This window comes from Alosa sapidissima, chromosome 4 (genome assembly GCF_018492685.1).
Source record: "Alosa sapidissima isolate fAloSap1 chromosome 4, fAloSap1.pri, whole genome shotgun sequence".
Taxonomy (NCBI): domain Eukaryota; kingdom Metazoa; phylum Chordata; class Actinopteri; order Clupeiformes; family Clupeidae; genus Alosa; species Alosa sapidissima.
The window spans coordinates 25641231-25665708 of NC_055960.1; the positions used below are offsets into that span (position 1 = coordinate 25641231).

Consider the following 24478-nt stretch of genomic DNA (forward strand, 5'->3'; position numbering starts at 1 on the left):
TTCAGCCAAAAAGCAAATCTCTGTGCACCGTTTAGTCTGACATTATTCCAACAGTCACTTTCCGTAATAACTCAGAGCAATTTGTTGCCCTCCTGTGGAGAGTTGGTGTAATGTCCACCAATGTGCACTGTCATGGTGGAGCTTTCCATTTGGGATAGCTTGTCTTGTTTAGGTCGACATATACGTCTAAAAAAACAATGATGTTAGAATATGTTTGTAAATATTTTTTTTTAGAATTCAGTATAATTCTTTAGAAGTCCTTTTTGATAATGTAAAGTGGCACAGACTTGCAATGGCGGGTTCAGAAATCGAACCCAGACTGACCAATGGCGTGCCTGCATGTGTGTGTCTATGTGTGAGCATGTGTGAGCATGTGTGTGTGTGTGTGTGTGAGTCTGTGCACATTATGTAGTTCGGAATGTGAGTGTTTATGTTTGCATGGCATGTGTGTGTGTAAGAGAGACAAAGAGAGAGAGAGAGAGAGAGAGAGAGAGAATTAGGGAGAGAACACCTGGTCTTTGAGCAGGCCCAGGCATCTGGCACTCAGACCCCTGGGTCAGGCATGGAGTGGAGAGGAGAGGAGAGGAAGAGGAGGAGGAGGAGGAGGAGGAGTGGAGGGCAGCGCAGAGTATATCAGCTGTCCTCCATCAGATATGAGAGACCCTCTGCTGATTACAAGGTCATTACCCCTCTTTCTCTCTCCCTGTCTCGCCATGTGTCTTCCACTTGTCTCTCCATCTCCCTTTCCATCTCCTCTAATCTCTCTCTCTATCACTCGCCCCCCCCCTTCCCACTCCCTCAGTCACTCTCCCCATCCCTCCTCTCAGGCTGAGGACATATATTCTATAGTTCTCCTTTCTTTGTCACACTATCTTCACCTTTCTCTCCTGGCCTCTCACCCTCTTCAAAATTCTTATTGTGCTGTTCTTCTTTTTCAAAAGACAAGTCATCTATAACCCCTTTTTTCTTCTGTCCTCCCTCTTCAGACCTCTTTACTGACCCCTACTGGAATAAATGGTCAAAGCATCTCCCTTTCTCTGTTTTTCTTACCTGTGCTACTCCTCAGCGACCCCGATAATTTATCTAATTTATCTATTTCTCCTATTTCTAATTTCAACTTCAAATGTCTGTCTGCCTGAGGTGTCCACACTGTTCTGTTTTTCATGCGGCAGTTTTACATTACATCCTGTTTCATATCAAGACATATAATCCCTGGGAGGGCAGGCCATTTCATCTGTTTAGTGTCTGTAATTAAATTAAAGCCCCACCCAGACCATCTCTCTTTTCATTCTGAGTGTGTGCGTGCTTTCCTTGGTATCCTCTTTTCATGAATTAATGATCAATAAATGAGTGACTGTAGTGAACTCCTCACTGGAAGTCAACACTGTATATTTCCCTCCTCTTTCTCTATCCTTATCCCCTGCAAAGCTGCCCCCCACTGATTGGTCAGAAGGTCACTTCCTGCCTCCTAGCTTTGCCGCCGCACGCTAACACCCCGCCGTCTCTGTGCCGGGAGAGACAGGAAACAGATGGAGGCCGTATGCCACAGGAGGCCCCGCTCCATCGCTCTCGTCGCCGCGGCAACACATCTGAGATGCATTAGCACATACTTACGCTATAATGTCAGTGTCGTCATTAACCCTTATGCTCTGCTCGGGGCAAAATGACTTTCCCAAAACGTGGAATTGGTCTAGAAATGATTTGCCTAACATGAAACTTTATGATCGGCTGAGTTTCCATGATAAAACATGAAATAAACACATTTGCATATCTTTATTCCAGATATTGTGGTCATGACATTTTGACCTGAGACTTAATGGGGGAAAGAAGCAGCAGGAACTGGTTAAATAATAATAACAATGAAACAGACCATCTGTTATAAATATGGTCCAACAAGGTGATTTGGTTTGGTGTTTCCATTGACCTTATTATAATGGAAGGGGTAGGATGCAGGCATCGTGTAAGACTGTGTGGCAAGGCTGTGTAACTTCCTTCTATACCCTTCTGTTTGTGATTTAAAACAACACAGCCTTAAAATAATGGCTTTAAACGTATATTGATGCCACATTAGCTTACAATGAGGAAAATGCAGTCTCTCACATTGCCGATACATGCCTGGAACGCCTATTGAACTATGCATGTTGTTGTCTCGGGTAGGAGCATGACCCTTTTCATCAGTTTTAGAGGAATTGAGTACCCCCTTAGTGTTAAATGGGTACCCCAGTACATTGAAAATTGACAAAAACGTCAAATTTTGTGTTACTTCTTTACATTGTGCATGAGCATAACACAATCAGACCAAAGGATTAGTCTTTCTGCCAGCAGGAAGAATTATGTACATGCATGTCCAAGAAGGATACGTTGATTCCACTGCCTAAAGCAAGAGCCATTCTATTAAAGGAGAATTCCGGTGTGATATTGACCTAAAGTGTATTGAAACATGATACCGAGTGTGAACGTATGTCTCATAGCCCATCTCGTTTGTCCCCTGCACTCCAAAATCTGGCGCTAGTTAGCCGATGCTACCAACAACTTTTTCAGTAGTGGTGCTTCGGCATCGGGCTAGCCATGCAAATAAATCACTGTTTTACACCCATTTACGAGGCTCAATGTATCTCCACACTTCATTGGTAGACTTCCTAGGGCCCTGACATTTAAAACGAGACATTGAGAACTTTGAAAAAGCACTGGTAGTTTACTTACAAGACGATTTATACAGACAGTATCTTCACGAAGTTTAACGTTTGCAGCCATCTTGAATTTAGTCACGATAAGTCGAGCAACGAGTAAGAATGAACAGGTATGATAAGGGATCAGATTCCAAAAATAATTCAGTGGAAATGCATGGATTCCAGTTTCTTCCAGTAGCAGCAACTGGAATCCATGCATTTCCACTGAATTATTTTTGGAATCTGATCCCTTATCATAGCTGGTCATTCTTACTCGTTGCTCGACTTATCGTGACTAAATTCAAGATGGCTGCAAACGCTAAACTTCGTGAAGATACTGTCTGTATAAATCGTCTTGTAAGTAAACTACCAGTGCTTTTTCAAAGTTCTCAATGTCTCGTTTTAAATGTCAGGGCCCTCGGAAGTCTACCAATGAAGTGTGGAGATACATTGAGCCTCGTAAATGGGTGTAAAACAGTGATTTATTTGCATGGCTAGCCCGATGCCGAAGCACCACTATTGAAAAAGATGTTGGTAGCATCGGCTAACTAGCGCCAGATTTTGGAGTGCAGGGGACAAGCCGAGATGGGCTATGAGACATACGTTCACACTCGGTATCATGTTTCGATACACTTTAGGTCAATATCACACCGGAATTCTCCTTTAACCTGCCAATATCATAACCTGGCCCCAGAAGATATGTCATGTTGACCCTTTTACCTAAAGCAACTTACAAATGACGGGAACAATCAAGGTACAGTGTGACAAGGACACAGGCAATACCAGAGATTTTCTAACGAGGAGACACAGCACTCAAAATATCCTCCATAGAAATGCATGGGGCTAGTTTGTAACGCCAATATGGCCGTTGTCTACACATATCCCACCCCTTCCTCGGCAAAACGTTGACATGTGAATACATTGTGCCAATCATGTGGTGTGATGTGAATACATTGAGCCAATCATATGGTGTGTTGTGAAGACATTGTGCCAATCGTGTGTTGTGAACTCGCCGCTGGAGCAAAATTGGTGTCATGAAGTCTTGCGCACACACATTTCTGCCGAATAGGATGCCCGATGAGTGCCCAAAAAGTGCAATATGGCCGCCGAGTGGAGGGACTTGCCTAAAAGGACTTTGGCAATACTACTCACATATGAGTGACAGTTCTAACACAGTTGTCAGGGGAAGAAGAGGGATATTGGAGTGGTTAATGCTAGATTATGTCCAGTTGTTGGTAGTGATAGGAGAGTTGGGTCTTCACAAGTATTTTGAAGATAGAGAGGGACGTCATATGACATATGTTGAACGTATCACAATTCTCTGATATCTGTGGAGAATTTATCAGAAAATGACTAACCTTTTTTTACCAAGAGAAAGCGGTATAAACATTGACAATTACTTTAAGTTCTTTATCCTCCTAATATGGTGGAACCATACATAAACAATCAAGTTCACAAAGTTGCCACATCATTTTTTTTTCATAACTTGAAAAAAATAAAAATGTCCAAATTTCTATATAGTGTGTGTGTGTGTGTGTGTGTGTGTGTGTGAATATGTGGATCAGCCCTGAATTGAAAATCCATGACCAAATGCCTGTGGATGAATTGCAGATCTTATGAAAGGAAAATGTCTGGATGAACCAAGACATATGGGTGGTCCCCTATACAGTCAAAGAACTCACACCATCATCACTAACTTTTATCACATCCTTCAAGCTGAATCAAGAGGTTTTAGACATCTCAACTAATGTTCCTCATTATTGTGGTTCTGTCATGTTCCCATTGATATTGGGCAACAATGTGTTTACTGGAGATCATTAGTAGACAAATCGTGATCATGGTATGTACATGATCATGGTTATGTGGTTGCCCAGCAACATTGCTCAAAAAGTCTCACATCTCACATGCTGTACAAAACTTCACATACATTTTGACACATTTCCCTAACATTTTTAGATAAACAGTGAAATCAAAATGACCCACAAAACAGTACATCCACCATTGTGGACAAGTGGATAGAAACAACACAAAGGTTGGGTTGAAGAGGTCAGTGATTCTGGGGCTGTACTCGTCTGTGGGGGACAGGAGAACTGAGTGAGATGTGAGGGGGAACAGGCAGCTGTAAAAATCTATAAGTAAAACCTTCTGACTGATCTTAAAGCTCTTATAGGTATAAACATACGACTCTCCCAGAAATGACCCCAAGTTGACTGTGCGAGATGAGTTCAACAAGTATTTTTTTGATTTTATTTTATTTACTTAAATATTTAAATTTTGAATGGATCACATCTTATTCATATTGATCTATGATCTGTTTAACAGCAGCATTCTGATCCCCATCCTTTTTCAGTTTTGGGTGATCCAAAGCCTGTCTGCTTTGCTTACAACTAAAGATAATTGTAACAGATAAATGAGAGGTGGCTTTATTAGACAGTTAGACTAAATGCTGATCTGTTCTTGCATATATTGTTAGAGACTGCGGAGAGACTATGCCTCACTTGGTAATGTTATTGGTTTGTGCAGGGGTGTTGGACTGGGGGGAAAACGTGAGACTTATTACTAGGGCCCCAAGGGGGAAGAGGGCCCTTGAAAATTCTCGAAAATGTATTTTATTTTTTTCCGGAATATTTTCTTTTATAAATGAAATGGCATTTTGAATGTAAGGCGAAATGTAAAGGTAATTTGTAAAGTGTATTTGCTGAATAACTTCTTGACTGACTGGATTTTGTATATAAAACATAGTGAAAACTGTTTAAGGTCACACTCTTGCTAAATGGTTTATTCCGCCTGCAGGACGGTAGGTAATAGGTAGGCTATATTCACTTGTCAAATTGATGAAGATGTTTTCTTAAGTTGCTTGTATTTTGTCGATTTGCAAGTGTTTTGTCGATTTGCATGTGTTGTCATAAATTGCAGGTCGTTTGCACCCGTCGACCACCGTACTGAGTTGCTCTGATGAGAATGGCCCTTGTAAGTCGCTTTGGATAAAAGCGTGTGCTAAATGAATAAATGTAAATGTGGTGAGAATTATATATACTGAACTCTGTACAGGTTTTTTTAACAGTGTGGAAAGATTTCAGTGGACCCAGCCTATTTCCGCACAAAGGAAGGCTGTCTGTTCTATGTCTACTTTCATTTAAATTTGTGTATGTGGTCACATAGTCTCTGTCCACACACACACACACACACACACACACTCTACTTTCATTACACACACACACACACACACACACACAGAGACACACACACACACACTCTACTTTCATTTAAATTTGTGTATGTGGTCACATAGTGTCTGCATATAGTCACATAGCTATACAGTGTCTTTTGTGAATTTGTGCATGCAGTCACATAGTCTATGCATGTAGTCACAGCTATACAGTCTCTTTCACACACACACACACACACACACAAATAGGAAGGCTGTGGTTCTATAACTGCTTTCATTTTGAGAATACTGTCACATAGTCTGTATATGTAGTCACGTAGGTCTGACAGCTAGTTTCATGTCCCTTCCTGTCAAGGGTTTTCATCTTTGGGTGTATTTTGCTGTGTAGCTATTTAGTTTTGCTGTGTAGCTATTTAGCTGCTAGCCTATAGTTGCAGGAGCTACTCTAATGATGTTGTCTATGACGTGAAGAGATCAAACTCCTAAAAGACTGGCTTAAAATTGTGTCAAGAAAAATAGTTGAATACCAGTATAGTTTTTATAGGCTGCATTGTAATATGTAAGGGATAATGTATAGAACGCCGGTCATTATGGGGAAAATAAGTCCCGACAGGGCGAACCGGACCCCAACACGCCAGCGGAGGGGTCTTGTTTCGCCCTGAAGGGACTTATTTTCCCATAATGACCGGCGTTCTATACATTATCCTGCTTATTATATGGCTACTTGCCAAAACTAACAAATAAACTCCACGATATGTCTCTTTTACACTTATTTGTTACCATTTCGTCGTGGCTTTTGCTGAGAAACAAATAGTTCGCAACACACGCTGAACTTGAATCAACCATTCTTTAGAACACAGCTGATCAACCGTCTGCTTTCACTTTTGAATGAAGTTCCAATGCAAGAAGTGACCGGAATACTTGCGGAGTGATATGATCAGCAGCACAAAACCCGTTGCCATTGACAGCGGTAGTTATATGTTTGCAGCGGTAATTACATGAATTTATTTTACCGTAGAACGTTGGGAAATCCCATTCAAGTCAATGGAGCGTTCTACTACCATTGTGAAGAGCCGTATAATAAGCTATAATCAATGCATGTAATATATTTTAAGTCTCAATTTACCAGTTGCGCCCGGACCCCCTAGCATTTTGGGGGGCCCAGAACTACTTTCTGTCATTTTTTAACAGCACCCCTGGGTTTGTGGATATGTTTTTAGAATACAACTTCTATTTCAGTAAGCTCCCCCTAATTAGAACAGAATTTGGTGTAGAGAATCTACAGTTCCAGTCCAAGTTTCAGAGCTAAGATTTGTTTTAGTTCAGGAGGCCAACTGTACATGATTTGGGTGTGCAGCAGTACTACATTTTTCATTAGGTTTCAGTGCTGAAAATTCCAACTGTTTTTGTGCTAAAATAAGAATTTACGGCTCGTGAGAAATGTCTCCTATTACATTGGCTTATAGGTATAACCTATCTTTTGCCAGTGCACAGTAAATAACTTGTTTCCTTTTGGCACAATTCCTGAAAAGAGGATGAGTGGTTTCATTCAGTACGTGTTTGTTGTGGTGAAAACCTCTAGATTATTACTTGCTTTAGGGTACTGATCATCCTCCAGGAAACCATCTTTGTCAGTGCACCCCAAAACATTCATCTTTTGTTAGAACATTTGACATTATTTACAAGAATATTTTAGAAACCACATCAAGGGAATGTCTTTATTGCAAACCCATTTCGGGTGATGGTTGTTTATACCAGCAGATATTGAGACACTGCAGGTTTTGTTCAATTGAGTAAATGTTTTCCAACAGATTCCAGGGACTCCCAGGTGACTTTCAGCCTAAAACCAGCCAGAGTCCATGTCCAGGATTTTAGATCATGTTCTGGAGCCTTCCACGTTCCATCCGAGCCACTGATGTATTGTCTTTCCACTGGCATGTTTGTATTCCCTTGTCAGAAATCCAGCATTTTTGGAGGGGCCCCAGAAAAAGCAGGTAGGGGGCCAAAAAGAAACATGAACTGCATGGAAAACCTGACATGGCTTCACAGTAGCACTCATTCATTGAGGTGAAAAGAAGGGGGTGGCGCTGCTATGGCTCATGAAGCACCGAGCTAATTTCTCACACAACAGGGGGAAGCAGGACAGCGTTGGCTTTGACATTGAATGCAAATTCTCTCCAAGGGCCGTGTCCCACCAGGACTGACTGTGAAACCAGGTGTTGGCTTGGTAGCTGGGAACACAACATGAAGGTAGTTTTGTATCTCCAGGTCTTAGTTAAAACTGAGATATTCACAGACATGGCACAAGTTAACTGTTGATCATATCTATGTGATTTTTCTTTTTCTTTATGCTTCCACTACCCTTGTTTCTTGCCTCATTCAAGGTTACATTTTAAGGAAACCGCTTCTGTGGCCTGAAGTTTATGAGTAACAGACAGCAATATCATGTTTCATGGGATTCACAAAGATCTATTCCCCACCCGTTCTCTTCCCTTTTAAGAGGTGTGCCATTTTTTCTCAGTTCACCTTTGTCCTTTTCACTTGCCAGAAGAGGTGAAAATTTCTCACCACCCCATCACACTGTCTGCACCACGGTTAGCAGTCACAGCCTCTGACACATTCTGCTTTTAAAGGCTTACGCCAGGAGCCTGTTAATCCGCAGGTCTGGAGGGAAGAGGTAGTAATCAACTGCCCCTCTCCCACATATCTAAATATCATGGGCCAAGATTACCTGTGTGGTATCTTCCAATGCGTGTGCCCAGTGCCCACATTTTTTGTCGTTCTGCCTACCCCTCCCTTAATCTCCTGATTCTCCATTAAAAAAGAGACTGCTCCAAGCCTGTATAGGGCAAAGCATTAGCATTTGCCTTTTATTACAGTCATCAAGATTTAGAGCGATGGATATATCAGCTCCTAGCACGCAGAATTAGTTAACAATGCATTATCTACATTTTTATGATGGCCATAACTCTCCACTTTGCTCAGGGCTGAGGGGGAGAGGGAGAAAGGAGAAATAAGCAGCCAATCAGAGCCCAGGCCAGGAAGGCCACATGACTGCTCTGAAACAGTAAAACTAACCAGTCGAGCAAAAGGAAGAAAAACCGAGAAGCAATGGAAAGAGAGCAAGAAAAAAAAGAGGGGAAGAAAGACATTCAGAGCAAGTCAGTTTTTAATATTATAAATGCACTAGTAGAGCCCATCCCGCTTAATAGAAGTTTCAATTGACAGTGGTTCGATGGATGGCTAGTTTCTTATGGGCATTTGTGAGGGATCCATGTGGCTGGTTCTAACCCAACCCTTCTAGAATGTTCTGACTGCATTCAACATTAGTTTTGTAGACTGTAGGCCTTCAGATGGGCCAAATGAGTTTTAGCTCATTAATCTCAGAAATGAACGTGATGTGTGATCTGGGATGTGTTTTACCATGCAGATGGGGAAAAAATGAGAGAGAAGTCCTTAAGCTCATAAATATCATAAAAACCAAATCTACAGAGAGCCAACTCAAACATGTCATTGAAGTATTCAGCTCAACTGTCTGTTCAATTTATCCTTGCACACCTAGCTCAAACTCAGTCTCGTAAACTTTATTTTCAAGTTTCCCCCCTACAATAACAAAAGTGGAAAATCCATAACACCATCACAACTTATGTCCATGCAATACCGCATGCCAACCCATCTCTCTAGGCCAGCCTTGACCTCTACAATCCCGTACAAAAGCCTTTGCTGCCCCTCAAGATTTATGGCTACCCTTTGCATTCCATTAGTAATTGGCAGCTTCTTTTCAAGAAAGTCCCATAGATTGTTCTCACACTAAGGGGGAGATGGGGACACACATCTATGCTGCAATAGTCTCCTGGAAAGAGTTAACTCTGAAGACATTTCTATTCCAAAGGGATAAATTGCCTTAACTAGATAAAAGAAAATAAAAATTGAAAGCACACAGGAAGAAATCCAAAAGGTGTGAATCATTGCTCAAGACATTTTTGAGGGCATTTATACATATAGGACATGCCAGGTAGTAGAATGGGGGATGATAAAAGCCTTAACTTACAAACCATTGCTTATTGTATGAAACTGACAAATAGAAGCGCTCATTTAAAAGGGATTGATTTGTGGATTCATTTCAATATTTCATCTTTACCTTTACACACTAACATTAATACTAATGTTGGGATTAAACAAAAGGTTTTGACTACTGCACCAAAAAAAGATGTTGAATGGAACAATTTCTCAAAACCAAAAGTGAGACACCTGGTAGTAGCCTCAGGAAACACCCATTTTCAACCACCACACAGTCCTTTTATTTTTTAAAAGTTGCAATTTTATTGCAAAACGTATTAAAACATTTTTAAAATGCATAAAAGGTTAAAAATCCAGCAGACATCATTTGGTCCATCAACAAAAAACCCTAGAACAGAAAAAAGTAAAGGTTATGAAAGGGCAATAAATATAAGTCCATGGTCACCAAGTGACATTATTACTTACCATTGAAATGGAATGGGCAGTCCACAAGTGTGCAACATTCATTAACTGGTCAAGCACAGCTATCCAGTTCACTCAGCCTTGATCTACAAAATGGAAAAGATTAAACTTAGCACAACCTAATACATTCAGAAAGGGACTGAAGTTAGACACAAAAAAGGAGTCTGCTCTCTAATGTACTAACCACATAACCTTTCATGCACTAAAAACCACCATACCGCAGTCATACACAGGAGTCAATATAAAAGGTGGATTTCGCATCAACACTCAGTCGCACTTAGTAATAAATAAACCACCATCACACGCCATACAATAATAGCAGTCAAGGTTTGTCTCAACTAGCCAGTCAAGCATCAACCATCTTAAGAGGCAGACACTAGACTGCTACCAGACATAGCGATAAAATAAATGAATAAAAACACACCATACATAAAAGAGTGTATTTAAAAGTTCTCTTCTTACCTACCAGTCTGGGTATATAAAATACCTTGACATTTGCTAGTCTTTCAAGAGCAACCACTTGTACTCAATAAGACTTGCTCAGCCCCTGCTTCTGGCTGGCTCCGTGCGAGGATCTTGCTACTTCCCTCCCTCAGCTGGTGTCTCCCAATAGCTAGCCTCTCAGCTGGCTCCTTCCATTGGCTAGCCCTTGAGCTGGTCTCCTTCCATTGGCTAGCATCTTTGCTCGGCATCTCTCATTGGCTAGTCTCGCTGTCCTGTGTGGCAGCTTGCCTCCGACTTGCAGTTTACTGGTCTGGTAGCTATGGTCCTAGGAGTGGGCTGTCCTGTCGTTTTTTCCTTTTCTCAAGCATGATGCTCCGTGGTTGAGAGGAACTGACATAACCAACTAAGTTCTAGCATGCAAGAGAGCTCTTAAGTGCTCAAAACAGCAGAAATCATCAAGCAGGAATTTCAGGTGGTTTCAATTTAGATTCAGTTCAAAAGCCCTTCCCTCCCTTTTAACGTACTTCGCTATATGCATGAAGTGAATCATGTACATGATCTACAACTACAGTGAGAGCATAAAAGTGGCAGGTCAAAAGCTGTAGGCTATGCCTTTTGGGCAGCGACTCAAACCCAGCATTATTACCAACCACTAAAAACAGCAGAAGATGAAGAACGAGGAGTGATCACGTACACATTTAAATAAAAAAGGAAAAACTGAAGCTGTTTATTTAATCTTGATTCGCGGCGGGTTACATTTAAAACACACCCTTGTGGATGCAAAATAAGTTCTCTAAACAAAATTAAACCCTACCAATGACCTATTGGAATGCCTTACACTTCACAAGACAAATGAAAAAAAAAAAAAAAAAAAAGCAAAAACTACAAGCTAACAACTAGCAGGACAGCTTTTTTTTCTTCTTTTACAAATAAAAGGTTAAGAGACAAGAAAACAAGATATAAACTGGTGTTTCCTTCAATATGCGATCCTCCCTCTCCCCCTCCCTCCCTCGCCCAACCCACATGATTTTCCTCCCCTATTGTACACATCTCTTCGTGCAGTGGACGCGTTAGCATCCACCACACCGCTTGGCTGAGCAGATCTAGGGTTGTAAACCTGCTTCCTTGCTCCTTTCATTGCTTTCCTCCTTTCCCTGTCCTCTCTCTGGCTCTCCTCTCCTAAGCACTGTGGCCTGTTGGACAATACGGAACATACATATACACAGTTACCACTTTTGAACCTAGGTCTACCTCTCATCATTTAAGAAAATAATAAAAACACAGGGGGGGGGGGGGATCAGAGGACGCAAGCCGCAGAAGCAAACCTTCAGTTCAGCTAAGCTACACAAGAAGTCATTAGCGTGTGAGGACTGAACTTTGAAGCAGGAAAGCATTGCTGTATACATAATGAGGAATCTTGGAAAGTGTCCAATTAATAATTTCTTCCATGAGATCTTAGCTTGGGTAGAGAGTGAAAGTTTGCTGCTGGATCCTCCCCCCCACCCACCCAATCCCTATTCAATTACAAAGATCCACATCACAGCATCATAAAATGCAGGCATGGTCAGGGATGATCCTACCACAATAAAACATGTTATCCATCTCAATTTGGACCAATGTAAGCATTCTCACCGTAGCGTTATTGTGAACGTTTCAGAGGGTCATGGATGAACCAAGCACTCTAATCGAGGGTGAAAGAGAGGTGGTGTTGGTTTTTAAGGGAAGTACGGGTACTAATTGCCCACTGATAGGGGCGATGCTTACCCACGGTTTAGTATCGTCGGCCTCCGGAGCCTCCTCCATAGCCACCGCCAGATCCTCCACCATACCCACCTACAAAATGGCCAGCGAGTTCTCTTAAATACTAGTGGACGGCTGGGATACAGTTATGCTAATGCTACACTCAACATCTTGCTCCCCTTTTAAAAGACTGAAAGTCAGACAGAACATATTGGATACAAAATATGAACGCAAGGGACAAGTGATGGGGATATGAAGACAATAAGCTCTGTCAAAGCCAAGTTCACTTAAAGAGCTCCAACATTAAAGGACCTTCATAAGGAAATACTCTATGTGACTTCCAAGAAGAGTTCTCTGAGGTTGAGATCTTGTATACTAGCTGGGTTTCCATTCCATATATACAGTCATTTCCTGTGTATTAGCTGCATTGTGTACAAGCCGCAGGACAGTGTTTTACGCAAGTTAAAAGAAACAAAGCGTATGCTAATACCATATTAACTGCCCCCGTGTATTAACCTCATAGCTGAAGAAATTTTGCAAAATCAACGTATAAGCTGTGGCTAATAGTTGGGAAATTACTGTATGTGATTTTAAGTTGATGGAAACAGTATATTCACATTTGCTGCATTTCTACCAAGGGGTTTACTTAAACATTGCCTTAAGACCTTATGTTTTGGTCCCACAGATTATCAAAACTCTTCCCCGATTATGTGAATGTCCGGTTTTAATTTGCATAACACAGAAGAAGATGGAAACACAGATATGCATTTTCTTTGGCTGAATTTCCATGAATGCGCATAGAATGTGTGAATAAGCTGAATGGAAACCCAGCTAATGGCTACTATGGAGATGCATTCGTCTCAGTATTGGGTAAGATGGTTAAGCACAAGACGACTTACCACCATATGGGCCACTGTTTCGGCCTCCGCCTCCTCCGTAGTTACCACCCTTCATCGGGCCATAGCTGGAAGATGACTGGTTGTAGTTACCAAAGTCGTTATAATTGCCACCACCTCCAAAGTTTCCTGCAGATACAGACAGAATAAGTAAACACCCGTTTTGACACAGAAACAAAAGTGCTTGGGAGGGTATTGTGAAGTGACAAAATTTTGATAAGGAAATCAAAGCTTCACTGACCACCACCACCACCACCGAAGTTGCCATTGCCTCCACCGCTGCTTCCCCCATTGTAGCCATCGTTGTAGCCACCACCACCACCATAGCCCCCACCCTGGTTGCCATAGCCACCACCTCCACCGTAACCTCGGTTACCACCGCCATAGCCCCCAGGACCTCCACCGCCATAGCCACCTGGGAAGGGAAAGAAACATATTAGTCAATTTAATTTGGCATGTGTAAAATCATGATGCTTCACAAAGTGATCACATGATTGCTAAAGAGTGCAACCTCTGAAACTTACCACCATTTCCTCCATAGCCATTGTAACCATCGCCATAGCCTCCTCTTCCACCTCCATATCCACCTGTATTCAGGATGAGGGCAAACAGTCTCAGGAAAAACAGCTTCAGACCAGTAAACTGCAAGTCGGAGGCAAACAGCAAGTTTCTGGTGTCTCATGTTCAGAGGTGTAACAGTCCAGCTTCAGAAAATAAGACCTGCCATGTATTGGTTCTACCTGTGCACTTGACACAAGTGGTTTCACTAATCAACTAATGTATTACATTTATACTGCTCAAAAAAAATTAAGGGAACACTTCAATCATACACTGGATCGGTACTCTGACACTGTTTGGTTCTGAGCGCAAGTAAAACTTTTGAGAGGAGTTTTATTTTGCAAGAACCGTCAGACATTCTGTGAATGTAGTAAAGGGTGGAAGATTTTTAAAAAATGTGTTTTAAGAATTGTGGAAAACTGTAAGTGTTCCCTTAATTTTTTTGAGCAGTATACATTTAATCATTTAGACAACACTTTTAATCCAAAGTGACTTACATGTGTCAATTGTAATACAAGGGATTACACATTGTCCCCGGAGCAACTTTGGGGTTAATTGCCTTGCTCCAGGAGACAATGGTGGAAGCCGGGAATGGAACCCACTATTTGTTTTCCCAGCCACTGCATGCTAGCCCAGCTCCTTAACCCTTAAAGGTGTAGGTTTTTGAACATTCTAAGTTCCGCAACAATTGAAGGTTCTAAAATTCTATGTTGAATTCAATGAACCCAGATATTCCTTAGAATGTTCATTTCTCAACATTCCCGTCACACCGGTGTGACGGTACTCCTTTAAGGGTTAATCACTACACTACCACTGCTCCTTTATCTTTTATCTAATTTACTTTACTTTATTTTATTTTATATTTCCCCTATTTATCTTGCTAAGGAATTGTACCAATTAGATTCAGCTGATTTTGTGAATAGTTAGAACAAATTTGTGACCGGCCTTTTACTTTGAAGCCAGACTTTCACACTTCTGCTCAGGTTTCACCAAAAAAAAAAAAACACGCCAATATGTCTGACAACTGCCATTACAGTACGCTTCTGTCCTGTCACTGGCTCAAAACACGGTACATGACAAACAATCACTAAGGAAATCATTAAAACGGTCCAACACTGTAAAGTCCATTTAAATGGCTTTACCTCCATATCCTCCTCCACCACCACCACCTCTTCCAAAGTTTCCACCACCTCCTCCCCCTCCTCCACGGCCACCTGGACAAAGAAATGGGGACTTCAGTGAAGATATAATGCAAAGTTCAGACTACATTACTGATTACAAATAAGTCTGATTTCTATGGCTGAAATGCAAGTAAAAAAAAAAAATACACAGGCCATCCAAGCCACTCATCCAAAAGCTGAATAAATGGAAAGTATGAATAAATCACAAACTACAAGTAGATGTTTACGTTCAAATATGACCCATATTTACCTCTTGGGCTCATGCCAATCCTGTTCATCTCCTCCCGTGACAGGGCTTTCCTGACCTCGCAGTTGTGGCCATTCACTGTATGGTACTTCTGGACTGTAAGAACATTACAGCAAAAAGATCAGCAGTGTGTTTGACTTTAGCAAGTTCTCTACAATCAGGCAGCACCATGACAAATACAAAAAACATTGCCAGAAGGAAGATAAGGGATACATGTTTATAGAGCATTTTATAGCATAAATAAGAGAAAGGAATGTTTACATTTGCAGTAACTACTGCATTTCAGACACAAGGCAAGAGTGCTCCATCCTTCAGCCCAGTTTTTGCAAATGTACTTGCAAAAACAAACTGACCAAGGCCTCTTTACTGACAAGTTTGATGAAAGGCTTTAAAGGTCAATCAAGGTGTATCGACACATCTGTTCATTGTGCCCATTACTTAGTTTAGAAATCTGATCAATTAAAAGGACAAATACTTGGAGCCCCAAGTCCTTCACTCACTGACAATCCTGTCGACAGAGTCGTGGTCATCAAACGTAACAAAGGCAAACCCTCTCCTCTTGTCACTGTTCTTCTCAGTCATGATGTTGATGGCCTCAATCTCGCCAAACTGTATGAAGTAGTCCCGTAAATGGTGCTCCTCAGTGTCTTCCTTGATACCTCCGACAAATATCTTTTTGACTGCTGTGTGTGCTCCAGGCTTGCAGGAGTCCTGTAAAAGCAAGAGAGAAACAAATATGATAGGTATGTATATGTTTAACTTTTATAAACACTGACTGACGAATTCCTTTTGACGGAACTTATCAGCACTTATTTCTGGTCATATTGAAACTGACTGCAAATACCTCTCTGGAAACTGCTCTCTTGGGCTCAACTGCTCTTCCATCCACTTTGTGTGGACGGGCAGCCATGGCGTCGTCAACTTCTTTTGCATTGCTGTATGTCACAAACCCAAATCCTCTTGACCTTTTTGTCTCGGAGTCCCTCATGACCTAAGATATAGAATTGACTTAAGAATGGACTTAAGAACCATGACAAAAAAACAAAAACAAAAAACAGATATGACAGCCACCCTGAATGCCCCTCACATTCATCTCAACAAATTCTACTCACCACGCAATCCGTGAGGGTTCCCCATTGCTCGAAATGTGCACGAAGGCTCTCGTCGGTCGTCTCAAAACTCAGTCCTCCTATGAACAGCTTGCGGAGCTGTTCAGGTTCACGAGGGGTCTATGAATGAAGGAACGTAAGCACATTTTATGAGAACAGTTAGACTTTGTGCATTTCCATGTACCGCCCAGCTAGCTAGAATATCGCATTACATTATAGCTCCCGACCTTCTTCTGTAATAAAAACAACAGTGCTTTATGTTCACCAGCTACATCCACTATTAAATGTTTTGGTTTAGTTTGCATTCACGGGAAGCAACAGTCGGCCATTTTCGAGACGCCATTTTCATGGTACGAGATAATGCAAGCGAATGTGGCCCGCAAATGTACTGGCTAATTCAATTCTGAGAAATTGTCCATGCCAATATCCAAGTGTTGGCGAATTAACGCAGACATGAAGCTCACTCCCGGCAGACAGGCAGGTGACGTTAGTTGACATTAACTTTACTTAGCTATCGATACTGCAAAGCTGCTCCCCAGGTAATACCGCTAGCAGGTAGGCTAGTTATTTGTTGGTGTAAAATGGCGCATTCGACTTAAACACGTTAGAATTAACATTAACCAAAGGCTACCACGATTAAAACGACGTACTCCACTAGTCCTCAACCCCAAACTGTGTGCGCCACTATTGCATTGTTAAGTTCGACAAAAAGCTGCACTATTCACAAGCAAATGGAACAATGGAGACTCCAAGGTTGCTATTCGAGCTAACATGGCTAGCGTTAGCTAACCAGCAAAATGCTCGAAGTCGGGCTGTCTGCATTATATCTGCTAACGCTACGCAGTTAAATACATATACGTTTACAAAAGCATTCTGAGAACAATAGTGAAACATATTAATAGACAATTAAGTCAATATACCTCTTTAGACATGGTGGTACGGCTCAGCACTGCCCTCAGCTGCCTACTACAGAGTCGACGCTTGCAGAGACAAACCCACTTTTGCTAGCTGCTACGCCAATGCGCAGGAGCAGTAGGCTCTTTTACTGTCTATGGAAGTGAGTGAATGGTATTATTGGAGAGGTTCAAAACCCGCCAATGTGTGCTGGAAGTTGATTGGATCAAACTATTGCAATGAAATTATAATGTTATATACACATTTAACTGCAAACATAGTGGAACAGCATGAACAGCCTGTGTGGTGGTAGCAAAAACAGGAGATTTTGTCATTAACTAGTTCGTTAATAAAATAACTTTTATTTCAACTGTCAACCACTGTTATTGTATTAACAACTGTCAACCACTTATTACTGTTTCAACTGTCAACCACTGTTATTGTATTAACAACTGTCAACCACTTATTACTGAATTAACATGCCACTTTGTATTAATCTGCCTTTTGCCTACTTCACAGTATTTTATTTTTTTTCCACAAATTCAGCTTGTGATTGTGCGAGATAGTAGTATTTTATTGTTCTCACAACAGATGGCGATAGGGAGCTTTGCGCCATTTGTTACACCATAGAACACAAGAAGAAGAACACGTTTTGGTTGTTCACGTCATCAAGGAAGTCAAGATGGACTCATTCGCCCTGGTATGGCGTCCTTTTGAATGAGAGTATTTGAATGATTAGTCAGTATAATGCATTGTATTTCGTTTATAAAACATTTTGCATTAAGTGTGTGGCTCAGGCGTAACACATTGAAAGTTTCTTATCTAATCATTCTGTTGACTTCATGCGTTAAGCAGTAGCCTAAGCGCAGCTTGCCAAAGGGGACAGTTATTATTTTTTAACTGTAAGAATGGATGGATAGATGATAGACTCATTCAGAATTGTTGTGGATTTAAATGTCTAATGATTGTCATAAGAACATAAATTATGCAGCTACTAACAATTAACTCTATAGTGACTGCTATGCTTTCAGGAACCCACACTGTACACTGTAAAAGCAGTACTCATTCTTGATAATGATGGTGAACGACTGTATGCAAAGGTTTGTTATTTTAAGATCCTCACAACATTCAATATACTGTACATAAGTTTAATTGACTATTCCCTTTATGTACAACTTTTACCATCACAATAGTCAGGGAGAGGCAGTATTTATGATGCATGCATTTATGTTTTTTTTTTTTATTTGATTGACGAAAATGGCTTAGTATTTTGTATCAAAATACTTTATAGGTGTGTATTTTTATAGTTAGAAATACTGGTAAATATTTGTTGATGTGATGACATCATAAGTGCAAAACAATGAATGTAGGCTCTGGGCAAATTATAAAATAAGTCGCAACAGCACCAGTCAGAGTTGTGATCAGAATATTAAGAAGGAGGAAGATGAAGGTTGCTCACACATACAATACACTCCCTCTCACGCCAACCTCAAGTTTCTTGAGAACTTTATTCATCCAATCGGAATGCATGGAACTAGTTATGTGGTTGCCTTACAATATTGCTCAAAAAGTTGCCCCATGTATCTATCGCCTAGAGTAACGCCTAAAAACTCATATGCCCTTTGCCGTCAATATAACGCCATTTAGCGCTTACACGGTACCCACTCGGTTAGTTAAAAACCAACTAAAGGCTCATGATCCTCCCTGATCAACAGCGTTACACTTTGCAATATCAATCAATCTGGGCATGCATTGACCATGTCAGAGACTTGTCTCCACTTTGAACCACTTGACAAGTTCAGTTGTGACTTTTTGATTGCATCTCTGATACTGTATTTAGGCTATGAGATGTAACAGACTGGTCAGCATAGTAGATCTGTTGACTTGTTTGTAGGTTTATGGCATGTCTCGTAGGCAGAGAAAAGCTCAAACACTGTCCACTTAATCAATAGAGTGAGTGTTCTGATGAAGGAATAGATTAAATAGACAGATATGGAAGGTTTGCAAAGTAATTTCATGCTCCCTTTAAAGAGTATATTTAGTATTTTCAAAATGCAGTATTTTATTTTGATACATGGTGGGGCGTAGTTTATTTTGATACACTTAAAGGAATTATCCGGAGTAAAATGCACTTTAGATCGATTTACGGATGATTGGGAGTACATACGTTGAGTTGACATCCAAATCATGTCATTCGGATGAGTTTTGAGAAAGTTCGATGTTACCGTTTTTTGTCAAAGCTCGTTAGCGTGGAAGTGAGAAGGGCATATTATTTCGCCGCTACAAAACGCTATTTTTATATCTCTTCTACAGTTCCAAACAACATTGCACTTACGTGGTAGTGAGTAGAGGGTCCCTAAAGCCAAACCGAAGTATCCCGAGGTCTTTATGTGGTCGGATAGAGAGTCCAGAATGAATTTCATCAAGCCAGTACCTTTCCGGAAATGTTGCCATCTTTCGACTTCCGTTTAAAAAAAAAAAAAAAAAAAACATAGTCCAGTATTTCTTTTGAAATTGAAATGAAGTTGTATGGACTGGACTATGTTTTTTTTTTTTTTTTTTAAACGGCGACGAAATTGTGAATTTCCAGAACACACTTGGCAATCGACTCCTACGGACTTTCCCCTAAAGATGGCAGCAAAGATGGCAACATTTCCGGAAAGGTACTGGCTTGATGAAATTCATTCTGGACTCTCTATCCGACCACATAAAGACCTCGGGATACTTCGGTTTGGCTTTAGGGACCCTCTACTCACTACCATGTAAGTGCAATGTTAGAATGCTGTAGAAGAGGTATAAAAATAGCATTTTGTAGCGGTGAAATAATATGCCCTTCTCACTTCCACGCTAACGAGCTTTGACTAAAAACGGTAACATCGAACTTTCTTAAAACACATCCGAATGACATGATTTGGATGTCAACTCAACGTATGTACTCCCAATCATCCGTAAATCGATCTAAAGTGCATTTTACTCCGGATAATTCCTTTAAAATTAAGGGTATTTGATATTTTATTTTAAAATACATATTAATGTATCTTAGCGCAACTCTGACAATCCTTTCACACAAACATACAGTTATTTGATTGTGTTTTTTTGAGGTAATCAGGTACGCCGTAGCTGGCTCAAGGGTTATAAAGGTATTTTGTTGTGTTTAGTTGTATAACAAACGTTTTATAGCTATCCATGTGTGTTCACTTCTCGCTCCTTGGCTATCAATTTGGTAACTATAACGGGCTATTTGGCGTCTTTAGAACACTAAACATATCGAAGGTGTCAAATGTTACTCCAGTCTAGATTTTTTGATGTTAATCACTCCTATGATCCATTGATACCATCTTAAGATCATGTAGACCCTATGTTATCTCGTTTCTAGTATTATGATGACACATACCCTACAGTAAAAGAACAGAAAGCTTTTGAAAAGAACATCTTCAACAAGACTCACCGTACAGACAGTAAGTCACCATTTACTCATTTCTCTTTCAGACACTTCAATATTATGACTATCTCTGTAGTCTCAGACCATTAAGCATTTAAACTCACTGGTATGCTCTATCACATACAATGCTGCATCTGTCTCCCCAGGTGAGATTGCACTTTTAGAAGGACTAACTGTGGTCTACAAGAGCAATATAGACTTATACTTCTATGTTATTGGAAGCTCACATGAAAATGAGGTATAAACAAGCATGAACAAATCATCTGACATCCATTTACAAATAGACTATTTGCTGTAATATACTTGATTTTGAAAAAAATATATAAAATACTTGATTTTTCCTGTTTCATCAGCTGATGCTGATGTCTGTCCTGAACTGCCTGTTCGATTCCCTCAGTCAAATGTTGAGGTAAGTCATTCTGTGTACATTCCAATCTCCTACATGTACTTCTGTATGCTAATCACACATTGAGGTTCATACTTCATGTATATGTTCCCTATTATTTACAGGAAGAATGTGGAAAGAAGAGCTTTGCTAGAGAACATGGAAGGATTGTTCCTAGCTGTCGATGAAATTGTAGATGGAGGGTAGGACCTTTTTTTTTTTTATCAACTAAGGCTTCACCTCGCAGATTTCAAAAAGCATTCGTTGTGTTATAAAATGCAGCTGATTTTAAATCTAGTTATATTATCACATACTAGCACATTCCAAATGACTTTCATTGTCAAATGTAACTGAGAACATAAGAGTAAAAGTTACAATAACAATAATACACTACTACTATGCCATGCTGCTGCCACTACAACTACATGGAGATTTTAATATAGTTGTGTAGGGCAGGGGGTTAGATGAGAAATCAAAATGGAAGAGATGGAAGAACTATGAAGAGTTGTTGTAATATTTATGTTCATGTGTACTGTTCATGTGTTCAAAATGTGCATTTATTGCTGAGTTAAATGGTTCTGAATACTAGATGGTACTAGAAGTTGGTACAGTGTTGAAAATATTAAGTAATTTCCTTGAATAAATGTTAAAGGGTCAGCGTAGGAGATACAAAACATATAATTTTAAAACTATCACTCTATTTCATTGTAACTTTTGTCATACATATCTTAACCAGTAACAATCAAAGTTTGTCAGGTTTTTCATTTTACATAACTATTTTAGTCTGCCTGGTCTTCCTTTGTCTGCCTGTCTTGTCTTTCATAGATTTATGCTTTCTTATTTGTATTCCTTGACCTTGTTTTTCTTTTCCTGACCCTTAGAGTCATCCTAGAGAGTGACCCACAGCAGGTTGTCTACCGTGTAGCATTACGGGTAAGCAGCATTATCTCTTTAATGATCTTTTGTTGTTGTCATCTATATCTGTGTCTCAGGGGAATTCTGACTACAGAGACATTGAGAGCCAAGAATGAGTTTTCACATGCTTTCTTTGCAGGGTGATGATGTTCCTTTGACAGAACAGACTGTGACTCAGGTAAGAGGACCTCAGCTGCTATAATTTGTGGTATATTTATTTCGAGACATGTGTAGGCAATAAGGCCTTGGAACTTAGGAATTGTACAGAGATGACCTGGTTGCAGAAAGGTCTGTAGGTTGACTATGTTGACTTCCTCCAAATAAGAAAAAGCAATTTGGCCTGTTTCGCAACAAGATGACACTCATAGTCAATAGTCACAATGCAGTTAGTGAACAGGCAAAGTTAGGGCCTGTCCACACGGAGACGCTTTTTAGGTTAAACGCAGAGGTTTTGCTTCGTCTTGGCCGAGCGTCCAAGCGAATCCTGTAAACGCACTGCCCGAAACCGCACTTTTCTGAAACCTGGTCCCAGAGTGGAGAAATCTGAAACCGTAGCCCGTTTGAGTTCGTTTAGACAGCGAAACCGCACATCCTGCTTGCGTATCGATGATGTCATCGCCACACCTCAGCTGCCCTGGACTTGCACTTCTAGTATTGCCTAACAATACTAGTTTTCATACATGACATTACCTACGATTACACTCCGTAAGATAAATATCACAACTGGTGCTGCGCAGCGCCGATAGCTTATTACTTGGTGGACTGAACACTGTTTTTCCCGGTGTTTTTTTATGCATTCTAGCTACTGTCAGTGACGCGAGAGAACTTAAGTTATTAGGAAAGTGCAGTGTAAGTTTAGGCTACATTAATTTGTGCGTAGTGCCAGTGTCATTCATTTATTTTACATGTCTTACAACATATATACATGCATTCACAGTCGAGTGAAATCATATATAAGCATACAAAGACGCTTAGAACTCACGTTATGCCGATGGTAGCACACTGAATACGAATGCACGATTTGATGCAGGCAAAAGTATTGACTGTTACTAACGAAGGTTTTATAGCAATATTATTATATAGCAATATAGCAAAATATATAAATGTGGCGACAGAATAGCCTAGAACTTGGGTAAGCCTTGCGTTTAGTAGCCTAATTGCGGTGATGGCCAAAACTAATGTGAATCACGGACTATCCTACAACCAAAGAAAGTAAAGGTGATTAGTAGGCCTACCTGCGTTAGCCAAATAAAGGACGGGACTGCAGCCTTCACAAACCGTAAAATAAAGTTTATTAGTTTTACAGTTGACAGTTCATCATCAGTCCACACAAACAATTCTGGTTTCCTTGCATTAGCCATTTTGTCGTAGCCTATTCTGTCTGTTTTTAAAGCGCAAGTTTTGGTCAATTTCTGTAAAGAAACAGTGCCACCTATAGGCCTGGGGTATGAAGTAACGTGTTGAGTCGTGTTGAGATGGATCCGTTTGGACGCAAATATTCTTGATACGGTTCCAGGGAAGACGGAGGAAAAAAAGATCGGTTTGGTACGTGTGGACTAGGCCTTAGTCTTTGTCTTGCAAACCATTGTCAGTGTATTTAGGGTGTTTGGGCCAGATTGTGCCCTTTGCACTATATTTGCAGGAGCAGTTTAATTTGGAATCATTTGGATGCAGTCGATTATGTCACTCATCACTAATTCTCCTAACTCTTGATAAATGTGATTACCGGTGTGTCCAGTTTGCACATGGAAATCCAATTTCTTTTCACCAACTTCTTTGTTTTTGAAGGTGCTGCAGTCGGCAAAGGAACAAATCAAGTGGTCACTTCTGCGGTAGTGTGGGAACCACAACCACTGAATACACACACATACACCCACTCACTCTCTCACATATACACACACACACACACACACACACACACACAGTGACATTCCTGTATTCATACCTCTGTATATCTCAGATATCATTGCACTGAATCATCCACTAGAGGACATTAGTTACCCTCTGTCTCCTTGGTTATGATTTCCATGATTTCCAACTGTTTCCAGTAAGAAGGTAGACCTGAAGAGACCTAAGACCTGAATGCTGGTATTGTTTTGAATGTGTTGTAAGCAATACCCTGATACATAGTTCTCTATTCCTCCCATTTCTCAGTGCTTTTCTGCCCTGCTATTACCAGTGGGTAACTGTGGGTAACTGTGAAAAAGTGTAACTGCAGTGTAACCCTTCAGTATGTCTGTGTGTTATGAATTCCAAGAACCATATACAAATCATTGTGCATTATGTGTCACATGGCCTTGTTTATACCTTGATGAAAAATAAACAGTTTGAGGAAATGTGGAAAAAA

The 24478-nt window shown here is 40.5% G+C and overlaps 2 protein-coding genes across 13 annotated transcripts in view; one reads left to right on the forward strand and one right to left on the reverse strand.

Moving 5' to 3' along the window:
• hnrnpa1a (heterogeneous nuclear ribonucleoprotein A1a) overlaps positions 1-17566 on the reverse strand; it is a 21803-nt gene extending 4237 nt beyond the window's left edge. Inside the window, exons 1-13 of one of the 12 annotated variants that reach the window (XR_006031220.1) lie at positions 17416-17566; positions 16499-16615; positions 16231-16377; positions 15887-16097; positions 15390-15482; positions 15101-15172; positions 13925-13987; positions 13642-13815; positions 13404-13529; positions 12529-12597; positions 12397-12445; positions 11788-11957; positions 6661-6665 (exon numbers count right to left, since the gene is read on the reverse strand). Coding sequence is in view for 3 of the 12 variants with exons in the window: in XM_042089309.1 (XP_041945243.1) it covers positions 12536-12597; positions 13404-13529; positions 13642-13815; positions 13925-13987; positions 15101-15172; positions 15390-15482; positions 15887-16097; positions 16231-16377; positions 16499-16615; positions 17416-17427 (1077 nt within the window). In the remaining 9 variants the exon portion in view is untranslated. Of the gene's footprint in view, positions 1-6660; positions 6666-10136; positions 10247-10323; positions 10407-11461; positions 11958-12396; positions 12446-12528; positions 12598-13403; positions 13530-13641; positions 13816-13924; positions 13988-15100; positions 15173-15389; positions 15483-15886; positions 16098-16230; positions 16378-16498; positions 16616-17415 lie in introns of those variants that run through there. The other 11 variants (XR_006031221.1, XR_006031222.1, XR_006031224.1 and 8 more) reach the window with 11 other exon arrangements.
• A 414-nt stretch (positions 17567-17980) lies between these two features.
• On the forward strand, positions 17981-24478 carry LOC121707068 (coatomer subunit zeta-1-like). Its single transcript, XM_042089313.1, has 9 exons — positions 17981-18089; positions 18421-18489; positions 20766-20847; positions 20978-21069; positions 21185-21240; positions 21342-21419; positions 22098-22149; positions 22271-22309; positions 23920-24478. The coding sequence occupies exons 1-9, from the start codon at positions 18072-18074 to the stop codon at positions 23965-23967; spliced, it is 534 nt and encodes a 177-aa protein (XP_041945247.1). The 5' UTR covers positions 17981-18071; the 3' UTR covers positions 23968-24478.

Excerpts from the sequence above, each read along its gene's own strand:
- LOC121707068 (XM_042089313.1), top strand. Across the intron at positions 20,848-20,977 it reads CAAGACTCACCGTACAGACA|GTGAGATTGCACTTTTAGAA; the intron begins GTAAGTCACCAT and ends CTGTCTCCCCAG. Across the intron at positions 21,420-22,097 it reads GATGAAATTGTAGATGGAGG|AGTCATCCTAGAGAGTGACC; the intron begins GTAGGACCTTTT and ends CCTGACCCTTAG.